Here is an 18,123-nt window from a genome sequence, read left to right on the forward strand (position 1 = left end):
GATACACAACAAGTATTTGTTGAATAGATGAATGAACCAAATAGCCATCTTGTCTCAGAAAGCGGGAAAGTGGGCCCCCAAGAGAAAGCCCGAGGCGCTATTAGTGGTAAATACCCACCTGCAATTGGTAATTGTTAATTTACAATGAAATCAGTTAGCTTGGTTGAAAGTCCCCCCGGCCATGTTCTACATCTCAAGTGCCTACTTAAAGGAAACAGATGATACAGTCCATCCAGGCTTTTGTTGTTATTGTTGTTGTTAGTTTTTGTGAGTTTGTCACAAGGAGAGAAGGAAGCAAGATAAATTAAGATGTTAAAATGGCTGAGGATCGGAAACATATGTAAGCAAGGAGGCAACAGAGCCAGAATGGCTGGGAGGACTCATTGCTTTCGAAGTCTCCACTAATGAGGCTGAAGAAATGTTGGGATGTTTGAGAAATGAAGACAATAGAGAGGAGGTGGAGTTCTGACAGGAGGACGTTAGAAATGAAATGCAATTTCAGAGGTTTTCCATTTTATTGGTGAAGGCAACATCCAGGAATGGTCCAGTGGATAACTGAAATAGAGCAGATGGGAGCATCTTTGGAGTTGAGCAGCTCAAAGAGTTGAGAGGGTAGAGACTTCTGTGTGAAATTTCGAACCAGCCAAAAATTACAGAGAGAACCATTATGATCCACGAGTGAACATTATCAAGAAAGAAGATGAAATTCACTAGAAAGCTGATACGTAACAGCAAAGAAAAGAATAATAAAGTGACAGTGTTTAATGAATAATTTTCAAAGGAACAGGGGGTTTTGTCTAGGAAAGAGGGAATAATAGAAAGTCTTAATGGGAAAGAAAAGGTCAACCATTAATCCCAGACGTTGAATCTTTTAGTATTTTCTTGGTTGCTTCAGTAGCATAATTGTTTCTATTTTCATACAGATGCCTACAACTCTTCCAAGAGCAGCTGGTCGAGAAACCAAATATGTAAGTTCCTTCACAATTATCCATACTGCTTTTTCAGTGGGGGTGTGTGTGTGCTTTGGTGGCAACTCAATTATACAGTCATTGAAGTTGAATTAGTTGCATTTTTCATAAACGGAAAGGGTAGGATGGTATGATTGGAAAGTCAGGTTACGTTAGTTAAGTTTATTGAATAAATTCTTCTTCTTCTTGAGGGAGGTCTCCTTTGATTAGTTTGACTAAATAAAACAGAACTCCAGCACCCCGCTTCCTGTCTTTCTAATTGCCAAGGCTTAGATGACAGTTTCATGTTTGTGGTGGTTTATTGTGCTTATTAAGAAAGAGTCACCTCATACACTTGAAATGTTACGATTGGCCCATTTCCAAGGAGATTGCCGATTTAGTTGATTTTGACTGGTTTGTTGCTTTCTTGCATTTAAATTGTGTCAAATAAATCAATTTCCACCTACAAGCAAGAATGTATTAATAATGGGAGACTCACACACTTGATTCCATTAATTGTGGGGGGCTATCTCCGAATATTCTAGACTCCACCCCTTTCCTACTCGTTATTCACCAATAATCCATCATGCGGCCAACTTCTGCTTCCCACCAAACATATTCTGGTATAAACAAGGTTGTCTCCTAAGCAAGTATTTAGTTTTTAGTTTAAAACAAACAATAAACTCTTCTTTTCAGCTTAAACTTTACGTGTCCTATTATGTAATCTTCATCCTCCTCCTCCAGAATAAATTAGTAAATATACATCTTGTGACATATCTTCTGTGAAATTTAAACATTTCTGCCTTCCTGTGAACCTCCCTAGGGCAAATAATAAATTGGGTGCAATTACTGAACTTCCATCACGTTTGGGAAATGATGTTCAGAGGGTATGGAAGGGAGCACTGCTCAGAACATTTTCTAGAAGCTTTCGCTGGTATTTGCTGTTATTCTCAGAAGTCATTTGGAGCAACACTTAGAAGCGTGGAGGCATTTGGTAGGCTGCACCAAGGTTTTAATCACAGTCTTGCTGCTTGCTAACAGTTCCCGGCAAATCACTTAACCTCTCTGTGTCCTAGTTTTTTTCGTCTCTAAAACTGGGAAACTAATATTTGGTTGATGTAGGATTTATCGTGCCTGATGTATGAAAAGCCCTGAATGCAGTCCTGACACACAGAAATGACTCAGGGAGTAATGGTTCTCCCCTTTTTTCCTCTTTTATTTTTCCCTTCATCCACGTGTCCCCCCTTTACTCCTCCTTGTCTCGGGTAGACCAGAAGTGCCGTGATTTAGCGGAATTCCTTGAGTCTTCAGTTGGGTACAAGGAAAGAAAGTCCCCTAAAGATGTTTCTCTGCTTTTGGTGACTAAGACCTTTTATGAAAACCAGACCCAAGAAAAAATAGCTAGAATATTTTGTTCTCTCACCTTCCTTTCTCATCTACTCCTACTTTGCACCCAAGTGCCTCTGATTTAGACTCATTTACAGTAAGACACAGAGAGCTGGTACCTTCTCCCTCTCCTCCTGGGGGTGGTGAATTTGATAGCAATTGAAATAATTCTGGAGGGGGCTAGGCTGCTTCAGTCTCCATAGGGAGAGGTTATTTCAAGTTATTCTTCTGTCAGTTACCAGACTTAATTGGGCTTAATATTTGCCCCAAACTTGGTGAGAGCATTGAGTCTTTCAAAGTTAACACTGAATCATCACGTAAGTTTAATACGGACTAGAACAAATATAAACTGATTCCGATAAGATTCTTGACTTTGACCAAATTTGATTTCTTTTTAAAAAATTTTTTAAAATTGATTTTAAGTGGAGGTACTGGGGATTGAACCCAGGTCCTCATGCACATTAGGCATGCGTTCTACCACTGAGCTGTACCCTCCCCACCAAATTTGGCTTCTTGAGTGAGAAGCTTTGTGTTTTACTTTCTCTTACCTCGTGACATTTGAATTGCTCTTTGTGACACTCCAAATGTGTCCACGTCTTGGGGAAGACTATAAGGGATAATTTGATGGTGAAATGTGAAAACTCTGGAGTCATTACTGGGAAGTCACACGTGTAAATATTTGACTGCAGTTATGACATTTACTAAGTGATATCTGACACATTTCTTTTGAGGAGAAAAAATTGAAATTTTGGAACAGAAGTCTACCTTAGCTATAAGCCTTGATCTCATGTGAAAAATCTATCTTAAATACAACATGTTTTGATTTTTTTTTTTTAAAAAAAAGAATGGCTCTGTAATATTTTCTTTTAGAGATTCTAATATTCGTTTGGGCCAAGCTACAAGATGCCTCACATTAAGTGCGACTTGAAAAGCTTTCACTTAAGTAATGAATTCATCTCTTGCTACGGTTTTCTCCCTTCCTCTCCCATGGAAACCGAAAAGCAAAGCTGAGAACCTACAGACTTTCACATTTCAGTATTCCACCGTCTCTCTTCAAGACTTTGAAGAAAGGAGGCATTTTCCCAACATACACCTGCTGGGACTCCGCCTGTCATTGACTTTGTAGAGATTCTTAGGTTAGACTCAAAAGATGGGATCACGCGGCTTACTGACTTCCACACCACAGGGGATAAAAGGAAGACTTACGTTAGAGCCGAGTTACACTCGAGGACAGCCTTAACGGATTGATACAGTCCACTCAAAATCCCGATTTCTGGGGACTCTTTAAAAGTACAGCGTATAGTCTATGAATTGTGACTAGCAGAGAGTGTAGTTGGTACTTCTAGCTCTCTTATTCAATTTTCCACCTCCTTCCACTGATTTGACTGGTCTGAGCTGTCCGCCGCCTCGCGGGACTCACTGCGGCATGACTGGGGTGCGAGGAGGGGTGAACAGGTGATCAGGGTCCCCATTTCCGAAGCACACCAGGCGGGAGACAGCAAACAGAGTGGTCAAGAGCAAGATGCTTCCTGGCAGACGTTAGAGGAGAGCTAGCCAGAGGGCTGACTGATGTTAAAACACATCTGGACCAATGAACTTAATTACAAAACAGAGACAGACTCACAGACGTGGAAAACAAGCTTATGGTTACTGGGGGTAAAGCGGGCTGAGGAGGGATAAATTTGGAGTTTGGGATTTGCAGATACACACTACTGTATATAAAATAGATAAACAGCAAGGTCCTACTGTACAGCACAGGGAGCTATATTCAATATCTTGTAATAACCTATAATGAAAGAGAATTTACATATATATGTATAACTGATCACTATGGTCTACACCAGAAACTAACACAACGTTGTAAATCAATTCCACTTCAATTAAAAACACACACACACATTTACACAGTTGCTGATTTTCAGTGTATCAGTATGCCCAGTGGATTTCCAGTTTTCCTGGGGTGACTATAATGGTTTAATTAAATCATGAGAAGTTATATAACTAATTCCTCTTTATGAGGCTTTGGGTGAAAGGCTGGTTTTCCTTTATTTAAAAAAAAAAAAAAGAAAAGAAAACCAATGTAAAACAAGTAGTTCCCCTTTCTTAACGTTGACTGGAAACATTGTTACATTTCACATAGGCTGCCTGTTAGGGTGAGTCAGACAGAGTAAAGTGCCATCAGTTTAGACTGATTAAAAGTTCTTCTCCAACTCATGGTGTACTTGAATTGCAGGTTATCTGAAAGTAATGTGATTGGGGTTCTCCTGAGTGTAACAGAATTTAAACTAGGCTAACGAACGCGTCAAGTCGTCGTGATCTCCGCCAGTCACTTGTGGGACTGGCTATATTAATGCATCTTTAGTATTTCACTTGATTGTTTTCAACCGATGCCAAATGCAACAATGATAATAACTAATGTTTTGAGCTCTTACCTGGGAAATGAGTTTCCACTATCTCATTTAACCTTATACCTACCTGTCCTTTGAGGTGGGTATTATTATTTCAAAATCTCCATTTTACAGAGGAGGAAACCAAGCTTCAGAAGTCATAGAGGAGGCAGAATCCAGCCCAGGTCTTCATGACAAATCTCCTGCCATTTACACTTGTGTGTCCCAACAGAAGCTGTGAATCACTAGTCTTCCTTAACTAGTTTATCCGTTAGTATTTATATTCTGAGTCTAAATTATTTCTTCATGCCCAATAACCTTCAGCCTAAACTTTGAATGAATCCTTTCATATTTGGTGACAACATCTAAAATGATCATGCTTATTATATTTCTAATGTTTTAAATTCTTTGCTTACATGTAAATTAACTCATGATTTATCAGTTAATATATGAATGATTATTTCTCATGGCACTCTTTTTAGAGTTTTTCCCCCGCTCTATGTAAAGGAATGGATTTTCTAATTAAATTTCTCATTCATTCTGTTTTCACCCTTTCAGCTTTGGAGGGGAATATCATTTTCTTCCCCCTTTGCTTGTCTTTGTAAATATTTATTATTTTTCATTAGCTACTACTGGTATAAATTCATTTCACTCACGTAATTCAAAACCACAGTATGTTTTTCTTAATAAAGAGGAACTTCAGAAAATCGGGCAAGTGTTTGGACCTATGACTAATTTATCAAAAAAGCTCTCAGTTGAAATTACATTCTACCTGACACCAACTTCTTCAATAAACTCTCTGCATTTTGTGAGTTATTTTTAAGTGCCAGATAAATAACAAAGACAGGCTTATTGAATAATATATAGCATACAGGTAAGATCTCATTTTAATGAGTTTGAGGGACAGAAAAATGTCATCACAATGGAAGCATATTGCTTTCCAAATATCACAGTATATTAAAAAAATGTGTCAAACTTTATTAAGAATCTTCCCCTCTCTATATACAGGTATTCAAATAAAGGTCATCTCCTCCAATTTAGCCAGCTCACACACTCCTCTCAATGCTGTTCTTGGCAATGTTGCTGTGCTGGAGTATTTCAGAGGCGATATTCCCTAATGTAGTCACAGATCCTGGGGTAAGAGGTGACAAATCCAATCCACTTACATCCAGACTGTGGATCTGAATTGCTTCTGTAGGACCTGGCCAGAGAGTTGATGAGTTATGGGAAGAGCTGTGAACAATTTAAGCAAGAAATCCCACTCTGCAGATCGTTCTCTTTCCTTCCGTCCTTTCTCCCTCCCTCCCTCCCTCCCTCCCTCCGTCCTCCCTTCTTCCCTCCCTCCCTTCCTTTTTTAATTGTTCAGAAATATTTTCAAGGTACACATGTGTGAGAGGGGATGAGGAGGGAATGGAAGACAATGATATGGGCTGTGCTAAATGAGGAAGAAGATTTAATGAGACACCTTTGAGCTTTGTATCCCTCCCATCATCATTTTAGAACTTCATCAAACAGGAAGGCTCCATATTTCAGCCAGACTTGCTCTTGATCTGATCTCTTCTCTCTCATTTGCACATGTACACTGGGGCTGTCACCAGTCACCATGCCCACTTACTTTGCCCACCAGTTATGTTCATAACAACGTGGAGTCATCATCCCCTAGCTTACAGACTCAAACTTTTTAAATCCTTTCAAATCTACTTTTTATATGTAGCTCTTTTGGGAGTCTATTACTAACTTATAAAATGACTTTTCATGAGATATTCATACAGGGTAAGGTCTACAGATGGTTAGAGTACACAGTGTGAAACAAGAAGATATGATGCCTCATAATATAGGTCTCTGGCCTTGGTACCTAACATGCTTACCATTGGATTCAGTCTTTGGAGTAGTACCTTATGTACAAATAACAGGAACACGCCCTAGCTTAAGGGTAAGACAGTGTCTTACCATTTTATAATTTTATATTTCCTCAGTGCCAAGTTTATCACTCAGGGATTCTTAGAGGCTCCGTTAATATTTTAAGTTTTGTCTTTTTGCCTTGGTCTTGTCTGGGAGAATGAAAATAATTCAGTTAACACACTATCACTAATTCCAGTTCTTCGAGCCTTAAGAAAAGGAAACTCTTAGGACAATTACCATCAACAGAGAAAAGGTCAAAGAGAAACATTTTAATAATATTGAATTGGATGCTGTATTCGGGTGGGGGGGACGTGACTGCAGAAGGCAAGCAACCGTTCAGCACTTCTCACCTGCTGCAATTTGATTTTGTCCCAGTCCCCCAAAAGGGTGTCTGCTAGTGTGACGCCAGACGTCCATGAATCAAGAGTGGGGAGAGGCTGCAGACTGCAGGGAAAAGCAACCCCAGACAGTGACTAAGGAGCTTGGTTATGCTTTATGTGCCTCTGGCATGAGGTCTTTGGAAGAGAAAAATGCTTTCTCCAAAGCTGACCTGGCAGGAGGGGTGGACTTTTGTAGCAATTTACTTTCCAGTGGATTTCAAATCCTCTTTTATCCCTTAGTCTTAACTCTTTTAATCTCCATATAACCTACCTCTTTAACAGATTTCCTTATAAACAACAAGGTCCTACTGTTTAGCACAGGGAACTATATTCAATGTCTTGTAATAACCTAAATGATAAAGAATATGTATTTATGTATAACTGAATCACTCTACTGTACACCAGAACCTAATACAACATTGTAAATCAACTAGACTTCATTTAAAAAAAAGAAATAACACTTATATGTAGAATCTAAAAAATACAACAAACTAGTGAATATAACAAAAAAGAAACAGATACACAGATAGTGGTTACCTGTGGGGAGAGGGAAAAAGGGGAGGGGAAATATATGGGTAGGAGTTAAAGAGACATAAACTATTAGGTATAAAATAAGCTACAAGAATATATCATACAACATGGGGAATATAGCCAAGATTTTACAGTAAGTATAAATGGATTCCTTATGATAGTTTGGTATTATTTAGCACATTGTACTAATAAATATTAGTCATATATATGAACTGTGCAAATACTTTATTTTTAATGTGTGACCTCTTTTTCCTATAATTATTGAGATAAAAAGTTAACTGTGTTTTGTTCCAGTCAAGATACATTTGTCAGCATATTTCTTAGAAGTCATTTAACATAGGGAATTCACAGAGAATTCTCTCATTATGGCAACATGAAGAATCAACTAAAGGGAAAAAAAAAACCTCAGGGTTTTAGAAGAAATAATTATTATTCATATTGCATTATAACGTTAAAAATGAAACCTACTAGAAAAACACTGTAATGGACATTCTGAAAGACAATTTTCTGCAGCACAGAATAGCATAAACCTTGGTGGACACTCAGCTGGTCCACAGCAATCAGAGATGGGGTGCAATTAGCCAGGACAGCCCGCTGCCTTAGAGCAACCAGGAATGGCAGTGAGCAGTGACTGTCCTGGTGAAGAATGGCATGAGTCAAAAATCAGAAACAAGCAATGTTGGATGCCATGTGAGAAGGACTGCAGGTGCCTGCTCGTCATGCTGGGTGATTCGCACTCCTACGTACTCGGCGATACCCCAGGAACCTCTAAGCTTTCAGTTTTCAGTTATCATTCGCCTCTCAGAGAGTAAAAGCAATGCTGACACATCTGTAATAAACTCTGAAAATATTTGCAATTTCAAAAAGAATGGAAATATTTTAGGAACACAACTTTATCATGTTTTAGTCAAGGGTATATATAACTGTGCATCTGTATGTTGACCACTTCCCAACAATGTTGAAGGCTGAGCTGATGTGGAAGCTAAGTCTCCCAGTGAAATGCAGAAATGCTTGATAAAACATAACTGTTAAAAAAAATATATGTATACATATAACTCAACCTACAAGAAAAAGGAGCAACTCTGCGCTCCAGAAATGACAAGGGAGCTCCAAGTAGGGGTGTTAAGAAGAAGCTTAAGCTCTAGTAGAACCCAGGTATGTCAGAGCCCAGATGCTCGGAGCCAGGAGCCTGGAGTTTTCCTTCTACTACATAATGAGTACTTGAGACCTATGAATGAATCCTCTGTGTACATCCAGGAGCCTAGAATTCCACAGTGGCCATGAAGCATGGGACGCAAGAAAGATAAATCCTTCTGCCATCTTTACCGTGCACTCTTGGGTGATAACATAGTCCTCCATGAGAAAATGGGTCCTAAACCTGTGAACCTGAAGATGAGGACCTGCCACCCTTTAAGTTCAAGAATATAAAGGTGATGAAATAACATGAAAACAGGTCCAGAATCAGTGGAACTCCTGGGGCCCCCCACAACAAGGGCAAATGTGAAAGGTACTGCAGGCGTGGTTCCCCAGCCCAGGCTTCTCAGATACTTACAGAAAGCATCACTAACATTACCCTGGACTGAAGATGAGCCCAAATCAAAACTAAAAAGCCATAAAATGAGCTAAAAAATCATGGAGCAGAGCATACAGGAGAGACAGCAGATACAAGAAACGGGCGATCTGGCAGTGAGAGACTGTAAAAAAAACCTGGAATGAATGTATAAATATAATAAAAATGTTGAAGTAGTTAAAGGGTTATAGATACTTTAAAAAAGATTTGATAAAGAACCAAGTAGAACTTATAGAAGTTAGAAATAAAGTCATTGAAATATAAAATTCAATGGCCATGTTAAATGTGTTAATATACCATCGAAGAAAAATTAGGTAATGGTCAGGTTTGTATGTGGAAACCATCTAGACAGTAGCATAAAGAGTAGCATAAAATAATATGACAGGGCATTTTATAGAAATGGAGGATGGAGTCAGAAGACCCAACATGCATTTCATAGATGCTCCGAAGAAGAGATTGGATAAAATGGGAGAGAGGCAGTATTTGAAGAGATACATGGAGGATTTTCCAGAACTGAAGAAAGACATGCCTGCTCGGAATGAAGGGCTACAGCACCCCCCCCAAGAGGATACGTAAAAAGAAGTCCTGCGCTCAGATGCATCGTAGTAAAATTACAGAATGTCAGGAGAAAAATCTTAAACGTCAACCAAATGACATGACCCACCGAGTTATGACATTCAGACCAACAGCAGGAAAAGGAGCCAGAACAATTGGACAATATCCTCAAAATGCTGAGAGATAATAACAATTGCCCTAGAATTCTATGTCCAGGTAAATGCTCATTCAAGATGAGAACAAAATAAACATGTTTTCAGACAAAGTCCAAGACAGGAAGGTCTAAAAAAATCTACCAAAGCATCTAATTCAGCAAGAAGGAAACTAAATATCAAAGAAAGAAGTGAAATGCAGGAACCAAGGATGATGGAACAATATTAGCCTTCTCTTTACTGTAAAACAATTAAAAAACCCAAATAAGTTCCTTTCCCAAATCATAAAAACTTCATTTTTAATATAAAAGTAACTTAAGAAAAAAATCGGTTATATGTTTCATTTTGCTGTAAATAAATATAAATATCTCACAATGCTGGTATATTTAAGTAAAATACGGAGTTTACTGAGAATGAAATATTATGTCACCTTGAAGAATTGTTGCTGTCTTAACACTAGTGCTTGTGTTAAGATCTTAGGGAAAAGCAACATATAAAACCTCATATTTACTATTACGTGAACTGAGTAAAAATTCATAAAAGGAATATTATAAGGCAATGTACAAAAAAATGTAAAAAAATCATTTTTGGTGGCATAGGGATGTTTTTCTTTTTACTTAGTACCTGTCAAAATTATACAATGGGAACATATTATTTTCATAATAAAACTTCAGAATCCTTAAAAACATAGACATATTATTTTACTAAATTATGCATTTCACTAAATAAACACTCTGTTTATAATTTTGCAGGCAAACCTCTCCTCACCATCTTCTACAGTATCTGAGAGTCAGCTGGTACGTATCCTTTTACTAAATCAGAGACTTGATGCTTTGGAAAATGCTGACCCTTCGAAAGACAGCTTTATCTGAACAAAAATGAACTGAGGATAAATTTGCTACCTACGTGTTTATTTGCTTACTTGTCTAACAGAAGTTTACTGATGCTTTACTAAAGCTCCATGGTGGGGGTTTTGCGGGTTATAAACATACGTGAAGTCACAGATAGACTTCAGTTGCCAGTAACTTGCATCCTTGTAGTGGTGTTAGAGTAGAGTGGGCAGGGTCAGAAGCAAGATGATGATGGAATTTAGGGAAGACTAGGGTTCAAGGGCAAGGTCACATTGGAAATGTAGGGTAGGTTCTGGACTTGAGGAAACGGGAAACAGACAAGATATTTCAGACAGGAAGATTAGCGTGTGAATGGTCTCAGCCCGTGATGAGCAGCAGAAATATAGGGTGAACCGCAACGATCAGCCACATATGTAATTTAAAATTTTCTAGTAGCCACATTAAAAAAGTAAAAAGAATAGGTCCCATTAATTTCAATAATATATTTTATTTAATGATATATATATATATATATTTATATATATAGTCATTTTGACATATAATCAGTATAAAATTGAGATTATTTTACATTCCTTTTTTGGGGCAAAGTCTTTGAAATCTGCTGTGTATTTTGAATTTACAGCATATCTCAATTCAGAGTAGCTCCATTTCAAGGGCCCGGCAAGGGGGCTAGTGGCTACTGCGTCGGACGACCCAGATCTAGGCTCTTGACTCCGTTATTTACAGATAAAATTTGATTAAATAGGAGGGTTACTTTTCTTAGAGTGTTTCATATTTCTTCTCACAGTGGTTAGCGCATTGAAACCATGATGTAAGTTGCCTAGCTATTCCTGAAGATTTTCTTTATATCTTCTAATTTCTATTGTTTCTAATTGTAAATTCCTGAGCAACAGACATTTTGAGTAAAATGAATGGAAACACCTAGTAAAGCAGTGTGAGACATTAAAAAGACAAAATCAGTTAAATACTGATTTTTTCCCCCCTTCTTAAGCGAGTAGTTCGGTGTCCTACATTCATGGCCAGCAAGTCTTCCTGTCATTATAATGTCAAAATGACAACAGTGTATTTGTTTGTAATACTGGAAAATCATAAAAAAAAAAAAGGTAGTTTGACTCTTCCAACAGCCTGAGTTTTGCAAACTGCTTGTGTATGTCAGCGTTTATTCATATAGTGTGTATATGGGGCGTTTGCGTGTGTGTGTGTGCGTGTGTCTGAGTGATTCTAGCGTCAGTGGGTTTGGAAGAGTGGCAGGCAGAGTAGGAGAGTTGAAAGAAGGCTGGAATCGGGGCCAGAAGACCCACCTTTTACTTCCTGCTCTGACACTAACTCCCGGGCTGAACAGTGGAGAATTCGTGAATCTGGGAGCCTGGGCTTCAATCTCCTAAATGAACACTCGGTTACGCCCTGTCCAGGCCGCTCTAGTGCAGTGAGTCCGTGATTACTAACACTGGGGAGCGAGGCATTGCCATGGAAACAGGCACTGCAGCAACATAATGAGGTTGAACAGTTTCCCACTTTCGATATGGACCTATTATCACGGCTGTTTTAATATTTAAGGATAAATATGCTCATTTCTTGAGAGGAATGTGTAAAAATCAAGAAATATTTTATATACCCAACATCGTATACAAAAAACAGATTTAGGTGTTAAATGTGAGTGTGTGTATATATATATCTATGTCTATATCTGTGTTACCAGACTGACATATATAGATGTCAGTTCTTGGCTGATCATTTTAACAACCTATTTCAAAGAAGCAAATATAGTGATTTCATAAAATAGGACATAGAATAAATGACTCATTGTAAATGTAATAAGTAACCCTTTCCTTGCCTAATCAGTTCCCCAAATGTGGTGCTTGTGTTCTCCATGGGGAAAAATACAAAGCGTTGCTTTGACAGACTTTGATGATCATTTTGTTTTGCATTTACTTTGGACCTTTTCTCTAAAGAGTTCAAGGAATTTCTTAACCAAGTTTTAAATTAAATTTTAATCCCCAAATGCTCTTGAGATATAGGTAAGTTTGGGAAGGGATTATTATCAAGCAAGCTATCACACACACAAAGAACAGCTCTTGGATTGATGTAATTAGTCACTTCCATCACTGGTTCCTGCTTCATGACATTAACCCTGTATTTACACACCCTGAATACAGACCAGAGTAGAAATAGTTGCATGCAAGCCATGTTACGTGACATTTGCTTTTTAAAGGATTTATAATGTTTTCACTCTGAAGAATAGCAATTTATGAATGAAATCGTATACATATTTTTATTTTTAAGAATGGATTTCCAATATTGCCTTCATGAACTCTCTTCAGAATTAATTCTGAGTAATTTGAGTAAATAAGAATGCCTTTGAAGAATAAACATATATTGTATATGCACACTATACATATGGGTGCCATGTGACAGTTAATTCTGATTATAGATATATACTGGTTTTTGTTTATATGTGTACGTGTGTGTAGCAATAAAAACAAATTATTGGAAGTGAATAATAAATTATCATTAAATTATGAAAGTAAATATTGTATGTTTTACATAAAATAAGCAGTTAAAATTATTTGACTTCAATTTTAAGGGAGAAATTAATAAATTGAGGTGAAAATAAATGAGGAATTGGTGTAATAGCACAAGTTTAGTACAGGAGCCAGTCTGCTTTTGAGCTTTGGCTTTTGAAGACTATATAACTTTTTTCATATTTTTTTCTTTTTAACTGGGCTCACCTAACTTTCTTGTTTGCCAACTGTGCCAATTCAACGCTGGAAGGAAGAAAAGAAATGTGCCCTTGCCCTATACTCTTAAACTATCTCCACTGTTTACTCTGGAACCCAAATGAGGTAGTCTTGGGTTCAGAGAGAGTAGTTTGGGGGTCTTTATGAAAATTAGCTCACCGATATGTGCCTCAGTTTCTCTTCTTTCAATAAATAGGAGCGCAGTCTGTCAAAACAGGAAAGGAGCTGAGAGGGGAGGGTGCTGAAAATACCCTCCATCTAGAAAATGGAGTCGAGAGCAACCACTCCGCCAACCTGCCGGGGTTACCGGAGGGCTCCCAGTGTAGCCCTGTGCACACGGGGTGTTATTGGTGCGCAAAAAAGTCTCCTGTATATTACCTCTGGCATTTAATAAGAGCAGCCATTTTTACAGATAAACAGAGGCCCACAGAGTTTTCAGTAGATTATCCAAGATTCCAGAGTTCGTGGTCATCTTTGTTCTGCATGACTGTCAAAACGGAATCATTACTGATTTTAGATAATTCAAGGAGAATAAAACAGGCTGCTGAAGGAGGTGGGGCAGTGGGCCTCTGCAGAAGGGTGACCGCCTCTGGGCACCCCCCGCCCGGGGCCCAGTGCCGCGGAGACGTGATCCGGGACCGAGGACGAGGGGCTGAGTCCGCTCAGTCAGCGTGCGGAGGCGTCACACCTGAGGGTGGCGCTTCCCAGGCATCAGCAAGGGACACGGAAGGAAAGAAAGATCTAGGCTCTAAGCTGCGCCTTCACAAAGCCTTCCTAATTCCTCAGCTCGGTCCTCACAATATTCACGGAGGCTGGTGGGATCTCTTTTCTCTGGGTGAGAAAAGGAGCTGGGCTCTGCCAGTGGGGTAAGCGCTGGTCTTCCTTGGCGGTAGGTAGAGGAACCCAGTTTAGGGGACATTTGGCTTTGGCTTTTGAAATTTCATGCCATTACAAAATGGTCCTTGTTGCTCAAGATGGAATACTGGAGCCAGAGAGCACAAAACAATAGATTAAAAAACACACACACACACACACACACACACCACATGGCTCTATACAGCTAAAAGCAAAAATGCAGCTTACTGGGACATTATAAAGAATGCTTCACCCTCCAGATAACTTGTTCCCGGTTCTGAAAGCCAGCTGGTGTGTCCTGTGTTGGTGCCCGCCTCATCTTTCCAAGGGCTCTTGAGGGCTCTGTTGTTCAGAAAATGCAGCCTGAAAGCTTTCATGGAGAACTGTCTTCTTTAGCTTTGAGGCACTTTGACCTTGACCAATTCCCCTTGACAGGGCGCGCTTAAGCACAGAGCATTTATCATGGGCGCCTGTTCAGGTCTGAGTCATGCGGTTGTCTTTTCTTTAACCGCTGAAATATTTCAATCTGGCCGGTCTGTGTTGTGTGCAGTCCCCACAAATGCTTCTTGAACTGTGGGATATGGTTTATAATTACTGAAATCCTGTGTATGTTTATTTTAATAGTAATTATAAATTTTTTTTTTTTTGGAAACAGCCCATCAGGTTGGTTCTTTCCTGGGTAGTCTAGATCCTTTAGTATCAACACTCAATATTATAATTGCAAAAACAGGAAAAAGGAAAGTTTTTTTTTATTTTCCTTTCAAAATCTTTTTACGCTGTTTCTTCTTCACAAAGTTCCGTCATGCATATTATGTTGTTAGATGCGCACCATCACTTTGTGAGTTAGTACAGCAGGAATTGTTATTTCCATTATTCTGATGAAAAAAATTCCCTGAAGTCCAGATATCTGCAATGCCTTGTCAACAGTCCCACAGCTGAGGGGCTGGTATAAAAATCTGTCACCCCACCCCCCACCCCACCTCATCCCCAGTCTTGGAAGCTTTCCTCTGTACTGTAGTGTTTTGAAATTTGAGATATTTCTTTGAGGGGGGAAGAAAAAGCTTTTAAGTCTTTGCTTCAAGCATATAACATTGTTTGTTTAAAAAAAAAAGAATGAGAGTCAATAAACATTTATTAATTGAATGCATGACTCAGCTAAATAATTTAGAAGATACTGTTTTTGCCAACAATCTTGCCTGGGAGGATGTTTTTGAGTTTCTGTGAGCTTGTTGCTACAGAAACTCTTAAAAAAAAAAAAAAAGCAAAAAACAAACAAAAAAACACTGAAAAATGAAGAGTAAAAGCAAATGGGGGACAAAATACCCAACTGTGGCACTATCACAAACTCTTTGGATCCATCAAATTAGTAAAAATCCTAGCCAGGCTCACAGAATTTTCTATATGCTGTGCTTTACTACTTTATTGCTGTTTGTTTATACATCTCAACTTTTCAAAAAGATAGAAGTAAACCCTTGAAAACTGGGACCCTATCATTTATTTCTTTTGTTCTCTTATCCCACGAGCCCAGAGTTTAACTACTATAATCAAAGGCAATTAAAAATACCAATCCACCAGTTGAAGTTAATTTAAGAAAGATGCTGTTCCAAGAATCCATATAACGGATTCTCTAGGTCAGTGCTGGTGGTTAATTTTCAACTTTGGTCTCTAGCCAGAGGCAGTACCAACTTGTTGTCATGCAATTAAAAGTTCCAAAGGACAGAAATGATGTCTTTTTTTTTTTTTTTTTTACAGTGCCTGAGTAGCAATATTCAAAGATATGTGTATACTTGATGACTTACACACACAAATGAATAGCAGACTGGGACCAGTGCCCCACAGGCCATTAAAACCTGCCCTCCGGCCCCGGGACTCCACAAACTGTATCTCTTGGATTTTTTCTCCCTTAAGACTAACAACAGAGTTAGCTATGACCCCCTGGTTTCACCCCACTCCAGAGAAGCTGACATCATTGTCTTCTGTCTTAATCACCATAAGCAAACAGGGGGAAAAGAAACATTAAAAAAAAAAATAGGGTTAAAATTTTGTAGAGTCCTTAAAGGTGTGGTCGCCTGGCTTGACTTCCTGTCTCATCGGAGATGACAGCTTCAGCCTTGTACTCTTAGCTCTGAGGGTGGGGCTCACCAAACCACGTTCCTCCTTCTGGTCCTCTGTTGCCGGAAAGCAGTGTAGACCTTCTGTCTTGCAGAGTTCCCTCTTCCCGGGTTACACTGCATTCAAAAAGTCAGTCCAGGAAAAATCAGTGGAGACCCTAATGGTCCATCAACACCTTTTAAGGCTTCCATATTGGGTTATAGCCAGTAAACCGAGCTTCTGCCTATGAATAGTTTATTCATTCTTCAAATGTCTATTTAATATCTGCTAGGTTCCTGGCCCAGTTCTAGGTGTTGGAGGTCTAACAGTGAACAAAGCGATGATCGCTGGTTTCCCAGAGCTTACATTCTAGTGGAGGAAGCAAGAAAATAAACAGGACAGATTGTGTTAATTACTTTGGGGAAAAAAAAAAAAATAGGGCAAGCCAGGGAAGGTGGGGTTAGTATTTTATGCGGGCCATTAGGGAAGACCTGTCTGATAATAAGGTGGCATTTGAGCAGAGACTTGAACACTTGAACGAGAGAAGTCCTGGAAAGGGAGAAAAGAGTTCCAGACAAAGAGGAAGAAGATAAAGTACAAGCTCGCAGAGCACTGGGGGACACAGTGCGTGCGCCGGCAGTGGAGGGTCGGGGAGCAGAGGGGGCCGCGGCAGGAGACAAGACTGGAAAGGGAGAGGCTGCTTGGGGACTGAAAGATTAGGTCCCACAGCACCTTGGAGGCATCACCTTGCAGACGTTGTAAGGGTTTCGGCTTTTACTCTAAGTTAGAAGGTGAGGCAATGGAGAGCTTTGAAAGGAGTCTAGTGACATGGCTTGACTTACACTGTGACGGTTCTGTGCTTAACTCAGCTGGCTTGTTGGCCCTCGGAGAACGAGGGTTATGGCTTATTCATCCCTGTAGACACTTCCTGACATAGACGAGGTCTCAAGGGGCAAAATGGCTCCAGAGAGCGTCTTGGTGGGTCGTCTGACAGAGCTGTGCTTAGGAGCCTCAAGACAATGGTTGTCTTGTCTCTCAGGCACTTCAAAAATGTCGCACACCCAGTGTAAACCAGTTCTCAGTCGGTTCATCGTAATCAGCTGAAATTGACTACTGGGACAATCTTCTTCTTGTTCTTTCTGTGCCCTTTGTGCTGGCTCTGGAAGCCATTGCCTGTTTTTATTTCCCCACTTTGGTTGGAAAGAAAATTACGGAGTTGCTTTTCCTGGCATCATAAGAATGACATTTGTGTGTAGTTATCAGCCCTGAGTCTGGCTGGGTCTGTCAAGTCTTAAGCAGATAAAAATGAAGGAAGGGCCTTCTTTGGGCTCTTGTAGTTATGAGATTGCTGGCAATGACAATCTTACAGGAGCTCACCTTGATAGATGCTTCTTTGTTTTTGTTTGGACACAGACTTAACAGATTAGATCTGCCAGAATCAGCGAACTAGTCTGCTTGATGTTTGAAGATACCAGGTGACTATGCGCAAGGATGCAACATTAGATTAGAAAGTCATAAAGGACAGTCTGTTCTAAGCCTTGTGCAACAACCAACTGGAAGACTGTCTTTTCTGGACTTACCCTGAGGGATGATGGGCCTAAGAGAGAGGATCTGAGTGGAAAGGCTGCAGTCTGGGATCACCCAAAACATCCTCCTGCTCCAGTGCAGGGACCAGGGCATCATGTTTCTCTGGAGTGGGATTCTCATAGCAGATCAAGTGCTTCTGGTCAGGTGTCTTCCCTCTGCTTTCGTGCTTCTGCTGCTTCCGCCAAGCTCAG

At 39.5% G+C, this 18,123-nt stretch overlaps 1 protein-coding gene across 20 annotated transcripts in view; it reads left to right on the forward strand.

Annotated features, from left to right (window-relative positions):
- Positions 1–18,123, forward strand: part of MLIP (muscular LMNA interacting protein) — a 168,342-nt gene that overhangs the window by 104,011 nt on the left and 46,208 nt on the right. For all 20 annotated transcript variants that reach the window (XM_032463303.1, XM_032463295.1, XM_032463292.1 and 17 more), the window contains 2 exons: positions 924–968; positions 10,563–10,607. In XM_032463303.1, the coding sequence (XP_032319194.1) occupies positions 924–968; positions 10,563–10,607 (90 nt within the window). The remainder of the gene's footprint in view (positions 1–923; positions 969–10,562; positions 10,608–18,123) is intronic.

This window comes from Camelus ferus, chromosome 20 (assembly GCF_009834535.1).
Source record: "Camelus ferus isolate YT-003-E chromosome 20, BCGSAC_Cfer_1.0, whole genome shotgun sequence".
In the NCBI taxonomy this organism is placed as follows: domain Eukaryota; kingdom Metazoa; phylum Chordata; class Mammalia; order Artiodactyla; family Camelidae; genus Camelus; species Camelus ferus.